General features: G+C 43.6%; 1 protein-coding gene across 1 annotated transcript in view; it reads right to left on the reverse strand.

The window, feature by feature from the left end:
• LOC144265915 (scavenger receptor cysteine-rich domain-containing protein SCART1-like) overlaps window positions 1-15,752 on the reverse strand; it is a 35,729-nt gene extending 19,977 nt beyond the window's left edge. The window contains 4 exon segments of the mRNA XM_077819016.1: window positions 457-774; window positions 3,533-4,078; window positions 11,455-11,775; window positions 15,392-15,752. Of these exon segments, the coding sequence (XP_077675142.1) occupies window positions 457-774; window positions 3,533-4,078; window positions 11,455-11,775; window positions 15,392-15,752 (1,546 nt within the window).
• Window positions 15,753-18,535: the final 2,783 nt, after the last annotated feature.

The following is an 18,535-nucleotide window of genomic DNA, read 5'->3' on the forward strand; positions in this document are numbered from 1 at the left end:
TAGAATTTGGTTTTACCTCTCTCTTTTTTATAGGAAATTTCACATAAAACTACATTAAAAGAACGTTATTTGGGTTGCAGATTCAAGCTGTCAAAAGTTAGGAAATAGATTTACATTTGCTAGTGCAACCTTACCATGGGCTCTTTGTGCGCGTGCATTATGATACCGACTTGGGAGTATTTGATCACAGACTATTTTTTTCACAGGCCCCACTCCGTGCACAGGCTGGATTGTGCGGAATTGCTGAATTGCTGCTGGTGCTTAATCGCTAATGTAGTTATGCTGTTGTTTCTGCATATAACACACATACTTTTACTGGAGACGGTCCATAATGTGAATCTCAAATCCATATCTGTTTGAGATCTCAGCACAAGGTGGGTGGAGGCAGGCCCTGGGGTGGGTCATGTTCCTATTGGACAAGGACAAGCTGTTTGTAAAATGTTTACAGTAAATCACCTGAGCAAACAACACCGGTATCCTCAGTAATTCTTGCCTGGGCTGTCTCAAATGCGGAGATGTTGCAGAGAGTCAGGCGAGTCTCATTTCCTGCACACTGGACACTTCTCAGCCCCACAGGGCCTGTTCCTCGCCCAGACTTAGGGGGGTTAAAAGCTTTCTCAGTAACTCCGCACTGGAGCTCCCTGCACACCACGCTGGCATCGTTCATGTCCCACTGGTCATCCAGCACTCTGCCCCACACACCATGGAGGGAAATCTCGACTCTCCCATCGCACCGGCTCTCTCCATTCAACAGTCTGAGCGATTCCGAATGACCTGGACCCAGGAGAGATGGGAAATAGACTGTGCACATTAGGAACAATATGAACTCTATAGTAGCTCAGTGAATAAAATGACCCATATTCAAGTCATTGCATTGATACAGGCATCTGCATGTGTCACAAGGAGGTAGTGATCGTGTGTGGCAGTGGTGTGTGTGACACAGAGATCCCTTGGCAAAGGCTCCCCAGTCCTTTGAAATTCTGTCCTCAGACCTGACAAACTCACTACACCGAACACGCATCTTGTAGGGAATTTATCCATAAGGGGTAACAGGTAGGTGTCTACAGAAAGCTCATAACTTATCACGACTCAGAACCATTATGAGATGTATGTGCAGGTAACATTTAAGTAATCATGGAAGTATACTGAATGGAGACTTTACGGACTTGCAGTAAAAGTTAGTCACCAGGGATAACAAGTCTCAGTGATGGCCCATTCAAGCAGGAGGGAGCTGACACCCCTCCCTGGTTAGCCAGTGAGGTAATTCGAGGCTCAATTGCTCCATTCCCAGACTATCAATGGAAACCCTCAGAGACAACTGCAAACAATCAAAACCAAAACAGAGGTAAAAAAGGTAAAAAAGGAACAATACAACAGCAGGGAATCACCCTGCCTATGAATTTAGACAAAAGACTGGTTCAGTATAACACAGAGTGGGAGAGGCATTCTGGATCCTGTCACTGAGGAGACATTTTTTGGAGCAGGGGTGTATTTGTGCAAGTTTGGATCCTGATTCCTGTGAAGCCAGACAGCACTGCAACAGACTTAACTTTTCCGGGAAACCTATTTTTTACATAGGAAAGGTAACTGTTGATAAGTGTAAGCCTTAGGTCATGTTTTATGGTTTTGTCTTATATTGTAACCGTTTGTTTTCACCACTCTCTCTTGTTTCTAGTGAACTTTCTTTCTTAAATAAATTTTCTCCTGTTTTATTATAAGAGCTTACAAGTGCTGTGTATTATACAGGAGTTTACATTAAAACTAGTAAACTAGGGCACACTGCACTTTTGGAGAATCTGGGTCTTCTGTGAGTAGCCAGTGTCAGGGGCTGGATATCACAGAGGAATGATTCAAAGGGACTTGGAGTCTAGGATGCACCTTGTGTTAACCTGCAAGGCAAAGACATGGCTGACATAGCCCAGAGGAGAGTGTTTGAGTGACTAGCAGGCTGATGATGTTAACGATCTAACACCCACCCACCATGGGCAAGGCTACCTCTTACCAGAGGCAAGAGACCACTAGGTGCCCTGGGTCCCTCAAGAACAATCACGGTTTAATCAGAGTGTTCCCGCAGTGCACAACACTACAGCTATTCTCTTCTGGAGACTATGGGGAGAAAAGTACAACTTAGAACAGCCCTGAATCTGCTCTTAGTTACACCAGGGTCTGGGCAAGGCCCTACACGGCACCAGAATAAAGAACGTAAATGTGGCTTAAAGCTGCCTTCCCTGCCAACCAAGTGCAGAAACGGAGTGACTGAGAATCAGGTCTATGGTCTCAATGAGAGTTAAATACCTTGAAGACAGAGAATGGCACCTGAGTAGGCAAATGGGTTTTGTGACTGATCTAAGGGAGTTTGGCCAAGGGACATTAATGGCTTGTGGTATTAAGGAAACAATCCAAGGTGCTCTGGAGAACAGTGACCAGTGAGTCTTTGTGCCAAAATCTCTAGAAAGATCAGAAAAGAGAGAGAGAGAGAGAGAGAGAGAGAGAACCCTGTTTACAATGGGGAAACTCTAGTACGTGGTCCCACATAGTTTGTTTTGTTTGTTTGTCTTGATTTTAACACAAAGAAATTAACTAATAGATCCAAATATGGTGCGGTGGCAGTCACTGCATACTTATGGTTGGGACTGAGTTTCTTTTATAATTTTGGCCACCCTCCTAACTTATCCTAATAAAGGAGTATTGGCCTCTATGTTGCCCATTGAAATCTGTGGTAAAGGACCATTTTCACTGTCTAAAAAGTAAACCAGTTGAGGGTGCACCTTAAAGTACAAAAGGGTTCACCAGTCTAAAAATCATTGAATGCTTCATTGCTTTGTTTCTTGACAGAACAAGAAGCAATGGTCTCAAGTTGCAGTGGGGGAGGTCAAGGTTGGATATTAGGAAACACTATTTCACTAGGAGGGTGGTGAAGCATTGGAATTGGTTACCTAGGGAGGTGGTGGAAACTCAATCCTTAGAGGTTTTTAAGGCCCGGCTTGACAAAGCCCTGGCTGGGATGATTTACTTGCTTTTGGTCCTGCTTTGAGCTAGATGATTCACTCTGCATCATGAAGAAGAGCAGAGTTGAGGCTGGGGGGCTGAACTGAGGGGTGGCAACTCAGAGGGAACAGAACTGATGGATGCCTGGGTAGGGACAGAACTATTTGCTGGGCAGGGGACAGGCAGATGTGGGGGTGAGCGCTCCTGCAGTCGGGACCAAAATCATCTTACGCAATACAGTGGGGCAGCCACCAGGGGCACTCTCGGTACCAGTCTGATGAATTCTAGCTCTGTCCTAGCAGCTCCTTTCTGTTGGAGTCAAATGCTCCTATTCTTCTTGTTCAGTCTTAGCATCTTCCATGATAAAATGGTCTGGGAGGCAACATTGCTGAAGTGTGGAGTACAGGGATTTCTCCAGGTAGTAACTATTATTTTACCTCATGATCCTTGATTCTAGATCCTTCTTCCTCTCCCTGTGCTCTGGAGGGCAGTGTCAGACACTGAGGGGCAGGTGTCATTAATCCAGCATTTCTGCTGCACTTACCTGAGCAAATTACATTGGCATCATTGTCATGCGGGCACGGAGATGCCCCCAGGGCAGTCACAGGGCAATGGCCCAAATGGGGTTCAGTCCCTTTACAATGAAATGTGTCTTTCCAGACAAAGCCTGTTCCTTTCCCAAAATACCCTCCTCCTGGGGCTGATACAGCGAACCCACAGTCGAGCTGATGACAGAGAACGTTGGCATCTGATAGACATCATGCTGAATTCTTACTTGAGCATATGGTGCTGGCATCATTTGCATGTGAGCATGTCTGATTCACATGTGATATCCTGGGACAGTATGCAAGGTGTGACTCATTCCCCACGCACTGCAACTCTTCAGTCCAGATCAGCCCCTGTCCTTCTCCAAAGTGAGCTCCTCCCGGGGTAGATAAAGCTCTTCCACACTCTAATTCATTACAGATAACACTGGCAGCTTTGAGATCAAAGTGTGCATCACAGAGTGTAGCCCATGTTTCACCATGTCTTATTTCCACACGTCCTGAGCAGGGATTATCTCCTCCCACCAGCTGAGGCTGTGAGTAGCCTAGAGAGTCAAACAATCCATCAATGAATGTTACACTTACACTCCATACTCGCCACTACACCTTTCAGTAAATAGACATGTTTTTCAAACTTTTTCATAACAATGTTTAGAAATCATGGATTATACCTATGAGTACATTAAAAAATACAGTACCTGTAATTAAATATCTGTTCTTGAAATATGGACCTTCGTGTCACTATTTAGAAACGAACACTACTGTCAGTGTTTTTTAACTAATTGTGAAGGATGTGAGAGAGGCCTGTATTATTTTATGCAGTTTTGCTTGTTTTCTTGCTGTGTTGTCTGCTACAGGATTACTAAAAGTACTCCAAGAAGAGGTGTGTTCTTAATTCAGTTTAGCTAACTTGGGTTAAATAGCAGTGAGGACACACCAGTTCAGCTTTTAACTCAGGGCAGGCCTATACTACAAACGCTGCATCAGCAACTGCACCAGTGCAGCTGTAGTGCTTTGATGAAGACACTCTAAGCCGAAGGGAGAGAGCTCTCCTGTCAGCTTAGTTACGCCAGCTCCACAAGAGCTGGTAGCTATATCAGCAGGAGAAGCTCTCCCACCAACATAGCACTGTCTACACGGACGGTTAAGGTTGGTATAACTAGGTCTCTCAGGGGTGTGGATTTTTCACACCTATGAGCAGTGTAGTTATACCCATAGCGTAGACCTGGCCTGAGATTAGCAGTTCAAATCAAGCCCAGGGCAGCCTGAGGTTGAATTTGAGCTGATAACCTGAGTTAAAAGGCAAGTTGCCATGTTTTCACTGATATTTTAATTAGAGTTAACTAATGGGGGTTAGCTAACCCACGTTAAGAATACACTTTTTTGCAGTCTATGCATTCCCTGAGGGTTAAATCAGACCTGGATGGTTTGTTTCCACAAGAAACAAGACAATATTTTAGATAACTCATTCACTGATATTCAGAAGAAAATACAGGTGACAATACCTTTGAAATTTTAACACTGTCCATGCTGCGATCAGCTGCTTGGCTAGTGAAGTCGGGGGAGATCCAGGTGGGAAACTGGAATAAAATGCTTTGAAATGGATAAAAAGAATGTCCCTGAAGAGCAGGCAGAGGAAGTGGTCAAGTTATTGCTCAAGGGGAGCAAACTGATAACAGAGACAAGCCCTGGAGGATGGGTCTTAACTTTTAAGCAGCTGGACCTGCCTAAGTTTTAAGGAAGATGCTAAGCTTTAGGTAAGATAGAAGCATATTTGTTGTGTAAAAACTTGTTCTGCCTTATTCCCGCTGCTGCGATTAAATAATACTGATACCGAGGCAGTGGCAGTGCATAACCAGCTGGCTCTGTCCCTGATGTAAGGGCACTCTGCATTGGAGATATTCCCTGGGGGAGGTTGCACTTGTCCTGTGGCCCCATGCTCCAGGTTAGCTCTGCCATTAACCTGCTGTCTGACCTCAGACTAGTCATTTCACCTTTCTGGACCTCCGCTTTTGCCTGTAGTCTTTGTCTGTCTTTTCCATTCAGACTGTGAAGCAGAGACTGATTATTTACTTTGCATTTGTACAGTGCCTTACTGAAAACAAAGGCAAATTTGTATTAAAACCAAAAGAAATTTTGCCAGAGTAAAGACTGAGAAGAAAAAATGTGTAAGGACCTCAGGATTTGGCAATATGAATGGGTCTGAGCCTAACATCCGGGGAGGCAAACTTTAATTGCAAGAATAGGCATGATTTTAGGAGTCAGAGAAGAACACTCCTCTCCCCAAGTGCGAATTGAGGGTGCAAATGTATTTATTTATTATTACTTATTCTTATTATTAATTATTATTATTTATTATTATTATGTTACGGTAGCATGTACGGTGTGCTAGATGCTTTCCAGACATTCTAGAAGGGAAGGTTCCTGCTACAGGGAGTACGTGGTCCAAGGACAGAGAGACAGGTACAGAAAGTTTAGTTTTATACAAAGAAAGTTTTATACAAATTAAATAGATTTACTGGAGACAGCATGGCATGTGAGATAATTAGTGTTGCCCACTCTCCCCACGGTACTGGGTAAGATGATTTTGGCCCCGGCTACAGGAGCTCTCACCCCCACATCTGCCTGCCCCTGTCCAGCAAATAGGTCTGTCCCTACCTAGCCACCCATCAGTTCTGTTCCCTCCCAGGTGCCAGCCCTCAGTTAAGCCCCCCAGCCTCAACTCTGCCCCTCCAGGGAGCTCCGCCCCCTCCCAAGCCAGTGCTGTGGGAGGGGCAGTGGCATATTAACGCCTAGGCCGGGAAGGCCTAGGCCTAGGGTGGCAAATATGCAGGGGCGGCAAATTTATAATAGCAGCCAGAGGCTGCTTCCCCCAGTGCCGATTTATACCCTCTGCCCCCAGCCCCACCCCAACTCCACCCCTTCCCCGTCCCCTCCCTGCCCCTATTGGTCCCCTTCCCCAAATCCCCACCCCAGCCTCGCCTCCTCTCCTTCGCGAACCTGTTTCATGCACAAGCACTGGCAGGGAGCAGGGAGAAGCAGGACCTGGCAGCGCCCTTAGGGGAGGAGGCAGAGGTGGAGCGGAGGCGAGCTGGGGTGGGGGCGGCAATTATTTCTGGGCCTAGGGGCGGCAAAATCATTAATCGACCACTGGGGAGAGGGGAAGCCTGTTGCTCACAGGAAGGGAGGGAAACGGGGGGGAAGAGCCACCCTGAGCTGATGGCTCTTTGCTCCCCCACCCTCCAATGAAAATGGCTTCAGGTTGCTGAAGGGAAAGGGGGAGGAAGAGAGCTCTGCCGGAAACAGTTATGACTGGGGTTGTTTTACCCCAGGAGGCGGGCAAGTAAGGCAGCCAGCCAATCAGAGGACTCAGGTTGGAGCTTCTTGCCTCATTGTAGGACTGGGCCCCAGACCAGCCACAGTTGTGTCACTTGTGGAAAAAATTGCAAGAGTGGGCAACTCTGGGCTATAAGAGGGACTAAATGTGAAGAGGGCAGGGCCCTTGTAGATGAGATCCCAGAGGCCACAGTGTGTGCAGAGGGACATGTAGTGAAAGGCACAGAGATTTTAGAAATAGAACAAGGGGGTTTTTCTGCTTTGCCTTCGGGTTTCTGAGCCTTTAGGGGTCACTTGTTCAAACTTTTCAACCCACCCACAAAGGCTAGAAACTTCCTTTTGAAAGTATGACACAAAACAAAATGGCAAGAGTTGGTACCACTGCAGCTGTGAGGAGAGAATGATATTTTTGGTCCCACCTCTCGCCTACAGCTCTTGCAGGCGCAGAGGTCGTGTTTTAGAATCCGAGCCTGTCCTACCAGAGCTGCTGGAGCCTGAATCCCCTCTTCCATCCATCTCACCTGTTTGCCTTTCTGGGATCCGCACTAGCTCACCCTTTGCCCATGTCTGGCTTTAGAGCATGAGCTGTACAAAGGGTCCAGCCAGGCCAGGAGAGCACTGAGCTGCCAGCCTCCTGCTCACCTAGCTGCACCACTGGCAGCTCCTCCTTCCTTAGATTTTATTTATTTTTCCTCATGTGTTCCACAGAGTCCTGCAGGCTTTTATTTGTGTGTAACCCCCACCTACGGTTGCCAGCCCTTGGAGTTCAGGATTCAGCCTCTAGAGGGCCTTATCCTAAAGGACTACAGCTATAATGGCTACTAGAGCCTCCTGACCCCATTTCCAGCCTGCTTGGAGTTAGGGGTGGGGACAGAAGGAACTAAAAACCTTGTCCAAGGGCAACAGGGAGGCTTCTGCATGGGGGATCTAGATGAGCAGTCCACTGAGCCTATGACAAGCCAGAGCTGCACAGCTCTCAGCGACAAGACAGACTGATTTTACACAGTGAGTTTTAGTTTGGAAGCTGGAAGAGAGACAGCACCACTCAGAGATTCATGCTCTTAGACTCTAGCTGCATGGACCAGGCAGCACCAGCATTTGGAGAGAGAGATCCTATCTGGGACTCGCTACTGATAGCCAACTGAGACCTTAGGAGGATTTCAGACCAGGGAATAGCAAGCCTGGTTGGATACAGGACATGATCCTGCCCCATTCGGGGATGGAGAAATGCTAAGGGGACTTTTGTGTAAGCCGGCCAATGCTGCAGCGGTGCAGACACTATACCAGGATACACAAACTCAGCCATAGTGTCTGCCTTGGTAAGGTGCCAGGCAGACAGCTGGGGTTTGGAAGAATTTATGAGTGTTAAATTCTGGAGAATAGGCTTACTTATTACAAGAGATGACCAGCAATTTTGCCACTCAAGTTACTGGTTTTATGGTAAGTATGAATGAGGGTGGGTGAGTATGTATGTTGTGCTGAGAGTTTTGTACTGATTTGTGCAGGTGGTGAATGAGGGGTGTGGGCTAAGGTGAGGAGCTGTGTGTGTTTGATGTTATTGTGTGTTCTGTGAGTGGTTGTGTTGATTTGTGTGTGGGTTGTGTTGTGCTGGGAAAGCTATGTTGATTTGTTTGGGTGTGTCAGTTGCCTTGGGGAGTTTGTGGTGAGTTGTATGGGTGGCAAATCAAACTTTGAAGAACAGTGGCATTTGGGCCAAGGACCCCATGATCTGTGCTGTCCCTCTTGTATCACTGACTCATTACAACCAATTAAATTGTTGCATGAAAATTAGCTGTAGAGTAGGGGTGGTGAATGGTTGAGTTAACTCTAATATCACAGTGGTTTAGGACTCTTGGCATGGCATAGATGGGTACGTTACCGTTATATTATATATATAGATTAGTTAACCTTAACCTTTTCCTTCCCTTGAGCCTAGTTTCCTGTTCACAGTAAAGTTACCACCACTGCTATGCTGTTATTTTTTATGTGTCCTTCCTTTGCTGGGGTTTGTTCTATTTACTTGATTGTCTCCTGTGAACAAGCAAATAAAAAAATAAAATAAAACAAGCACCTATCAGCGGGAACAAAATAGCTGTAATCAAAACCAGCATGAAATAACTCCCTAAAAAACTTAATAGAAAGACAAAATAATAAAATAATTAAAAAAAAAAAAAGAAATTAAAGAAACAAGCACTCATCAAACAACAATTGATTAGAGCATAATCATTCAAAAATCATTGGTCCCAATGAGAAAAATCATTATATAAACAGGGTGCCTTGCCATGAAACTTTGGATTTGTCCTGCCAAGACTTCCCCAGAGCATCGTGTCGCAACTGACAGAACCGAGCTCCTACCTACCTGGCCAGTTGATTGCGCCGGACTCTGGACTGGTAACTATAACATTGACTGGCGGGACAGTGTGTGTGCGTGTGATTGAATGCATATGCTAATTGTTGTATCTTCAATAAATGTGGCATATTGCCTTTTCCCCTGAAAAAGATCTCGTGTGCTTCTTATAAGCATAACAATAGTAAGTGCCAGGGAGAGAAAAGGCCATACCCCAGGAGAGAGGGCACCTGTGTTAGTACATCAGGTGCCAATGCCTTTGTCTGTCACACTGTGTACTCAAAGAATATCATAGAATATCAGGGTTGGAAGGGACCTCTGGAGGCCATCTAGTCCAACCCCCTGCTCAAAGCAGGACCAATCCCCAACTAAATCATCCCAGCCAGGGCTTTGTCAAGCCTGACCTTAAAAATTTCTAAGGAAGGAGATTCCACCACCTCCCTAGGTAACACAATATGTCTATGTCTAGTGGAAGGTGTATGTGCACAGGAGACCCTTCCCATACTAGATGCAATTATGCAATTTTACTCAGCCCTTGCACAACCACAACAGGAATTTGGTGAATTCTGATCACTCCATTTTATGATAGATACTCATAAATCAGAGAATGCTATAAGGAGTGAGACTATGCAGACACACTGTGGACTGGGGGGGCAAGGAAACTGTGGCCAAATGCACCCCTGTAATCACAACCTGCACACTATTGTAATAATCTTTGTATAAAATATGCCTTCTGAAGTATCATTTGGAAACTAATAACTCACTGGGTAATAATATCATGGGGAAATGTGTGTAGCATCATTATGTGTGCAGTTATGAAATTCCCCTGTGTGATGTTAAAGGGACATGTTCAAATTCTTGTGGTCTGATTAGGCAGAACTGGTCAAGTAGGTCTTAAACAAAGGGATGTGCAGTTACCTCAGTTTACATATACTCTGTAAACAGAGTCCTCAGACAGCAGGGGAGAAAATAAAGGAGACAAAGAAAATCTGCATCTCAGAACATACAGGTTTCAGAGTAACAGCCGTGTTAGTCTGTCTTTGCAAAAAGAAAAGGAGTACTTGTGGCACCTTAGAGACTAACCAATTTATTTGAGCATGAGTGAGCTGTAGCTCACGAAAGCTCATGTTCAAATAAATTGGTTAGTCTCTAAGGTGCCACAAGTACTCCTTTTCTTTTTTCAGAACATACAGGTGAAATAAACAACATGAAGCATCTTTCCTTACTAGATTCCATGTCTCCTTCTGCTCAGCTGGACAGAATTTTATGAGGGGGACTGAACTATATAAGCAAAGGGCAAACACCCAGGGGTATCTCTCTTCCTGTCCATCTCCAGTCTGACAGAGTGATTTCCAGTTTGGTAGCATTTTACATTCATGCACAACATACCCAAAAGTGAAGAATCAGGCTCTGAATTTCACTCTGGTGGTTGGGAATAATTTTCTAAAAGCCTGAGTGATCATGCAGTTGAATAAACACTGTGGGAAATAACAGATCTACCATTAGATGTGTGACATGAGGTTAGACAAGACTCTAATGGAAATGCCTTGCATGATCACAGAATCATAGAATATCAGGGTTGGAAGGACCTCAGGAGGTCATCTAGTCCAACCCCCTGCTCAAAGCAGGACCAATCTCCCATAGTTGCCCCAGATCCCTAAATGGCCCCCTCAAGGACTGAACTCACAACCCTGGGTTTAGCAGGCCAATGCTCAAACACTGAGCTATTCCTCCCACCCAAATGATGCTGTAATTGGATCTGGCTACTCTCTGCCACTAAAAGTTCCTATTGTCTGATACTTTCTAAGCTCTCAAATGGCTGCATAGAGAAAAGTATGGGTCTATTTCCTTTGAAAACATTATTACTCAACAGGATTTTATGGGCTTTCCAGGTAGGCACACCAATGCCATGGCGATAGGCGCAGTTTAAATATGTACATAGAATAGCTTATTAAATACCAATACTTTCCCTAGTTTGGATATACAAAATAAATTTGAAACCCATGAAAGGAAAATGGAAAATGTGGTATTGAGACAACTGCAGTGAGGTTAATAAAGGAGACTCTAAAGATATCTGGGTTGGGAATTACATAGGGATTTGCTCACTATAATGTGAGAGTAATAATTTCAGGATTTGATCATATTTACCCACTTCTACATTAGTTTGTGGGAATGGAACAAACTCTGGATTCAATCCCTTTTCTCACATGGCAAGTAGAAGGATGGCTGATTTCTTACCTGAGCAGGTCACTCCAGCATGGAAAGGATGAGAGCATGTTGAATTTACATTCCGTGTTAAAAATCTGCAGTCCCAGATTGTTGACTCACTCCCATGACAAACATCTCCTACTACCAAGTATGGTGTGGAATCTTCTCCAAAGTGGGCAGCACCATGGACACTAACTGCAGAACCACATCCCAAGTGTTTGCAAGCTACTGCAGCATGTTTCATAGGTGAGACAGTAGAACACAGAATGGCGCTCAGTTCACCAATCTTAATCATCGCTCTCCCAGCACATGGGTTGCTTCCGTTGACCAACTTTAGATCAGTAGTTCCACCTTCAAGTAGAATCCGGACAGCGTTATTGGAGAGAGCACTGAGCCACATCCCCATTATTATTACTAATGGAGCTAGTCAAATAGGTTTTGAAAAATATAATACGGTAACTCCTCACTTAACATGGTAGTTATGTTCCTGAAAAATGCTACTTTAAGCGAAATGATGAGTGCAGCGGAGGGCAACGAAAATGATTTGGGGGCTTGGGGACATGAATTATGAGGAGAGGCTGAGGGAGCTGGGGTTATTTTGTCTGCAGAAGAGAAGAGTGAAGGGGATTTGATAGCAGCCTTCAACTACCTGAAGGGGGGTTCCAAAGAGGATGGAGCTCGGCTGTTCTCAGTGCTGGCAGATGACAGAACAAGAAGCAATGGTTGCAGTGGAGGAGGTCTAGGTTGGATATTAGGAAACCCCATTTCACTAGGAGGGTGGTGAAGCACTGGAATGGGTTACCTAGGGAGGTGGTAGAATCTCCATCCTCAGAGGTTTCTGAGGTCCAGCTTGACAAAGCCTTGGCTGGGATGATTTAGTTGGTGTCGGTCCTGCTTTGAGCAGGGGATTGGACTTGATGACCTCCTGAGGTCTCTTCCAACCCTAATATTCTATGATTCTATGATTTGCAGCAAATATTGTACAAAGGTTGTTGTGTGAGGTGTCTATGAAAAGGTTATTATTTGCTGGTTATGATTATGCTATCTGTATGTGTGTATCATTTTTGTAGTCGAAGTTTATGAATATTGGCTATGTACTTGTATCTCAATGTGTAGCATTAGTGAAACATTTGGTCAGTTTCTTGAGAAAGGAATTTGCACATTAAGTGCCCAATCAAAAAACACTTAAGTGACAATGGACCTCAGGAGACTCCAATCCACATGAAAAGTCTTCCTGGGCTGTTCAAAGTAGCATGTGAACAATGGCTGATCTCCCTGTAAAAGAACTGAGTCATGCATGGACATGTGACTTGCCCATGTGGCTACAAACTCCATGTTGGTGCTGTGATTTTGCACAAAAAAAAAGGGGGTTTCCGCCCACAAGAGAAAGAATATAAAAGGCCTTGGAAATCCCTCCATTTTGTCTTCAATCCTGCTTCTTACTTCTGGACGAACCTTACAACAAACTGAAGCTCTGAACAAAGTACAGACGCTCCCCGACTTACACAATCGTTCTGATCCGTGTAACTCAAATTTTGCGTAAGTCGGAAACATATACCTGATCATTAAGCAAAAAAAAACCCCTCCTATTTCTAGTTTATGGAACTTTTTCTGTAAGTGCAGATTTGCGTAAGTCGGGTCTTGCATAAATCAGGGAGCGGTTTGTACTGCCCATCCCAGCTGTGGATGTACTCCAGAGACTTGACTTGAAACTGCAGTTTATTCCATCACTGCTACTAGCCTGAACCAAGAACTTTGCCATTACTGTATGTAATTGATTCCATTTAACCAATATTAACTCTTATTAATATTTATTTCTTTTATGAATAAACCTTTAGATTTTAGATTCTAAAGGATTGGCAACAGCGTGATTTGTGGGTTAGATCTGATTTGTATATTGACCTGGGTCTGGGGCTTGGTCCTTTGGGATTAAGAAAACCTTTTTTCTTTTACTGGGGTATTGGTTTTCATAACCATTTGTCCGCATAACAAGTGGCACTGGTGGTGATACTGGGAAAGTCTGAGGGAATAGCTTCTATAACTTAAGGTCAGCCAGTGGGGTGAGACCAAAGTCTTCGCTGTTTGGCTGATTTGGTGTGCCTTAGTAATAAAAGAAACCCAGCCTTGGGCTGTATTTGCCCTGCTCTAAGCAATTTGTCCTGAATCGATACTCTCAGTTATGTCCCGCCAGAGGCAGCATTGTTACAGCTTGTTCCCTGTCCCCCCATTGACTCAAACCCTCCCAAGTGGTTCATAGTTAATTCTGTGTCCTTCTTTTAGAATGGCACGCCCCGCACACAGCCAATCAAGTTTGCACAGAGTAGCAGGGAGAGGGAAAGGGAGAAGAAAGGGGGAAGGGGCTCTACCCAGTTCCACACCCTTTTTCGTTTCTTACAGGAAGTAGATAAGGGAATAGATTCAAAAGTTTTATGACTACTGGAACTGAAGATACCTCAAGGGAGGAGGATTCACCAGGATAGAATTACTTAGGCCTGGTCTACACTTGAAATTTAGATCAATATAGCTACATCTCTCAGGATGTGAAAAATTCACACCCCTGTTCACCATAGCTATGCCAACCTAAACCCTGTTGTAGATGTGGCTAAATTGATGTAAGAATGAAAGTTAGATTAACTAAATCGATGGAAAAGTCTCCATCACTGTGGGAAGCATCTACACCGGGGTGCTCCAACAGCACACCTGCAGCACCATAGCTGTGCTGGTGTAGTGCTTGCAGTGTAGATACACCCTTTGACTGTAAGCTCTTTGAGGCAGGGACCATCTCTTTTTCTGTCTCGGTACAGATGAAGCACGGTAGGGTCCTGGTGCATGACTGGGGCTCCTAGGCACTATGGTAATACTACTGATAAGAAAGAAATACATTTTCAAAGAGGAAGAGGAGATGATGATGACAAAACTAGCACAGGGCCACGGGTCTTGTCTGTGCTTTCCACCAGCTACATGAGCATTCTGTTGAAGCTAAGTCCTTCTGAATAATGGAGGAATATCTTCAGGACAGTAACAAAGCAGTATCTACAGCTGATCAAATACTAAAAAATGAAGTTGGTGAATTATTTGCATATTGATTCAATCATATCTCCTTAGCATCGCCACCTTCAGGAATATTCAGAAATCTAACCAGACACTCTGGTGACCTTCCCCAGACCTGGTGAAGACCTCTGTGAAGCACAAAAGCTTGTATCTTCCATCAACAGAAGTTGGTCCAATAAAAGATGTTAGGATCCTGGGGCTGGGAGGTGGGTGGAGTATGTGATCCATTGTGGAGGGAAGAGAATTATTAGTTATTAGAGAATTGAGGTAAATTTGTGAATTTGACTCCCAACCTAACTCTATCTGTCTATTCTAGCCTAGTGTAGGCTTTTCTATAGAACGTATAATTGCAGCAGCTATATACTACCTCTCCTACTCCTACACAGCAAGGTCACCAAGGCCCAGGATAGATTGTCTGGAGACTATTGGCCATATTAGTTCATACACATGAATTCAAAGTTGAACACACATATTTGAGCAAATCTTCCAATGTCTTCCTAGGTGACACAAGGTAGGTGGGGTGGAGTTTAATCCCTTACTGCTCCAGTCAGTCCTGTACCTTCCAGCACCCATACTCCCTTCTTGTTTTTGCATTTGTTATCCCACATACTCAGTTGTGTTTTGTGCCTTGAGGTCCCTCCCCTCGAGCAAGGGGTCCAACATTTAGTTTTGGGTGTGCCTAGGCTCACCTTTTTCCAGAATCCAAATAAACCTGTCATTTCCAGGAAGAAATTATTGTGGGCTGGAAATATACAAGTGGCAGGATGTCTGGTTTCTTACCTACACAGGTTACTCCAGCATAGTTTCAGGATTTGATCATATTTACCCACTTCTACATTAGTTTGCAGGAATGAAACAAGCTCTGGATTCAATCCCTTTTCTCTAATGCCAAGTAGCAGGATGGGTAATTTCTTACCAAAGCAGGTCACTCCAGTATAGAAAGGATGAGAGCATGTTGACTCTGTATTCAGATTTTCCAGCCTGCAGTTCCAGATTGTTGATTGATAACATACATCTCCTACCATCAAGTATGGTCTGGAATCTTCTCCAAAATGGGCAGCATTATGGACACCAAATGCCTCTCCACATCTCAAATGTTGGCAGATTTCTGCAGCACGGGAAGCAGTAAAACACAGCTTCATCCACTGACCGTTACGTTCAATCTCCACTCTCCCAACACATGGGTTGCTTCCATTGAACAGCCTGAGATCAGCAGCTCCACCTTCAAACACAATCAGGACACAATTACCAGAGAGAGCACTGAGCCACGTCCCCATCATTATTATGAATGGAGCTGGTCAAATAGTATTCAACAAATATAATATTTGGCAAATAGCAGTGGTTTATGCTTTGTGAATCTTTCACAAACAAGTCCCAGTGTTTTTTCTAAAATATTCTGTAATCTCTGTTTCAAAATATTTCATTGGCACTATATGGAGATGGTAAAATTGTTAATAATGATACAAAAAAGGCAGGAGTGTTCAATAAATAATTTTGTTGTATATTGAAAAAAGCAAGATATTTTAGTCATATCACATGAGGATGATGAAATACCTTCTAGTCCATTAGTAACTAAAGAGGATGTTAAACTATTTACTGGGGATAAACATTTTAAAATCAGCAGGGCCAGATAACTTGCACTCAAGAGCAGGCTGAGAAGATTTCTAGCCTGCTGATGTTCATTTTTAAGAAATCTTGGAATACTGGGGAAATTCCCACAACGCTGATGAGATTACTAGAATGGTTGCCCGACTGGGATTCCAGGGGGGCCACAGTGAGATTGCTTAATCAGGGAAAACTGCAAAGAATGGGACAGACAATTCCGAAAATTGGTGGTTATTTCTAATAATTAGATTCACCAAGCCAGCAACAAAACAGCTTCTACAATACCTACTGGTTACCCAGAAACCATAAATACTGTTCGCTTAAAGCAACCCAGACTTGGGCTCCCACCCAGACAGCCAAGTCAAATATGATGAGGGGATTACTGAAAATCTTGTTTATCATATAAAAAGTTGTACCAATCCCAACGAATCAGACACATTACCCTCCAGGTCAATGAATATTTCAGATCTTATCCAAATACATGCTTACAGCCAATTCTTATTAACTAAACTAAAATTTATTTTTAAAAAAAGAGAGAGTATTGGTTAAAAGATCATTATATATACAGATATGAATAAAGTTCTTAGGTCAGTTTCATAGTAGAGATGGTGAGCTTTAGAGTTGAAAGGAATTAGTTTAGTTGAAACAGAATTAGTTTAAAGAAAAGGAGTACTTCTGGCACCTTAGAGACTAACAAATTTATTTGAGCATAAGCTTTCGTGAGCTACAGCTCACTTCATCGGATGCATGCAGTGGAAAACACAAGTGCCACAAGTACTCCTTTTCTTTTTGCGGATACAGACTAACACGGCTGCTACTCTGAAACCTGTCAGAATTAGTTTAATATGTTATAGGCCAAGGTCCAATATCAGGGTGATCCAAGACTGGAGACCTCAGTCTTGTGACTCAAACTTCCCCTGAAGAAGCTTAAGGATATCTAAGACAACAGTATCAGGGCCCTGGAGTTCTTTTTATAGTTCTCTGGCAGCCTCTTAACAGCATGCAGTCCTCCGGTGAACAATAGGCAATCATCGTGGCTTTGAAGTAAGACCTCTATTTCCTAAGCACCACCAGTAATTAGCTGCATGAATTAGAATAAGGCAACTGCCCATCTCCCCCCAGTTACAGGTAGCTGTCATAAATATAAAGGGAAGGGTAAACCCCTTTAAAATCCCTCCTGGCCAGAGGAAAAATCCTCTCACCTGTAAAGGGTTAAGAAGCTAAAGGTAACCTCGCTGGCACCTGACCAAAATGATCAATGAGGAGACAAGATACTTTCAAAAGCTGGGAGGAGGGAGAAAAACAAAGGGTCTGTGTCTGTCTGTGTGATGCTTTTGCCAGGGACAGAACAGGAATGGAGTCTTAGAACTTAATAAGTAATCTAGCTAGAGATGCGTTAGATTATGATTTCTTTAAATGGCTGAGAAAATAGCTGTGCTGAATAGAATGAATATTCCTGTCTGTGTGTCTTTTTTATAACTTAAGGTTTTGCCTAGAGGGATTCTCTATGTTTTGAATCTAATTACCCTGTAAGGTATTTACCATCCTGATTTTACAGAGGTGATTCTTTTTTACTTCTATTAAAAGTCTTCTTGTAAGGAAACTGAATGTTTTTTCATTGTTCTAAGATCCAAGGGTTTGGGTCTGTGGTCACCTATGCAAATTGGTGAGGATTTTTACCAAACCTTCCCCAGGAAGTGGGGTGCAAAGGTTGGGAGGATTTTGGGGGGAAAGACATTTCCAAACTATGTTTTCTCAGGAACCCAGATAAAGTTTGGTGGTGGCAGTGGAAGTCCAAGGGCAAAGGGTAAAATAGTTTGTACCTTGGGGAAGTTTTAACCTAAGCTGGTAAAAGTAAGCTTAGGACGTTTTCATGCAGGTTCCCACATCTGTACCCTAGAGTTCAGAGTGGGGAAGGAACCTTGACAGTAGCTTACTACAAACTTCAAAGAGAAATAAAGACAATGATATTGTTACATTCACGGTTCATCTAAATGTTAACATTTCCTTTTGATCTCTGAATTAACAGAACATAGTGACAGACAGGAACCATTTGGTTACATTGTTAACCTCTAACAAGATACAGGTAAACATTTTCTAATTCTCTATCAATACAAGTCTACATTTCAAAGCTCAAGTTTATCTAATATGGAATGGCCCTAATTACCATTTACATACTTTTTAATATGTCTCTAAAGGTTGAATTTGGGTTCTGTAGCCTGCTTTTGGACTCAGTGTCACAGGTGGATACAAGTAACTGTAAATGTAAGATACTTAGACTTTTGTAAGGTATTTGATTTAGTACTGTACATCATTCTGATTAAAAATAAGCACTATACAATACAGTAACTCCTCGCTTAAAGTTGTAGTTATGTTCCTGAAAAATGCTACTTTAAGCAAAACAATGTTAAGCGAATCCAATTTCCCCATAAGAATTCATGTAAATGGGGGCGGG

Source organism: Eretmochelys imbricata, chromosome 1 (assembly GCF_965152235.1).
Source record: "Eretmochelys imbricata isolate rEreImb1 chromosome 1, rEreImb1.hap1, whole genome shotgun sequence".
In the NCBI taxonomy this organism is placed as follows: domain Eukaryota; kingdom Metazoa; phylum Chordata; order Testudines; family Cheloniidae; genus Eretmochelys; species Eretmochelys imbricata.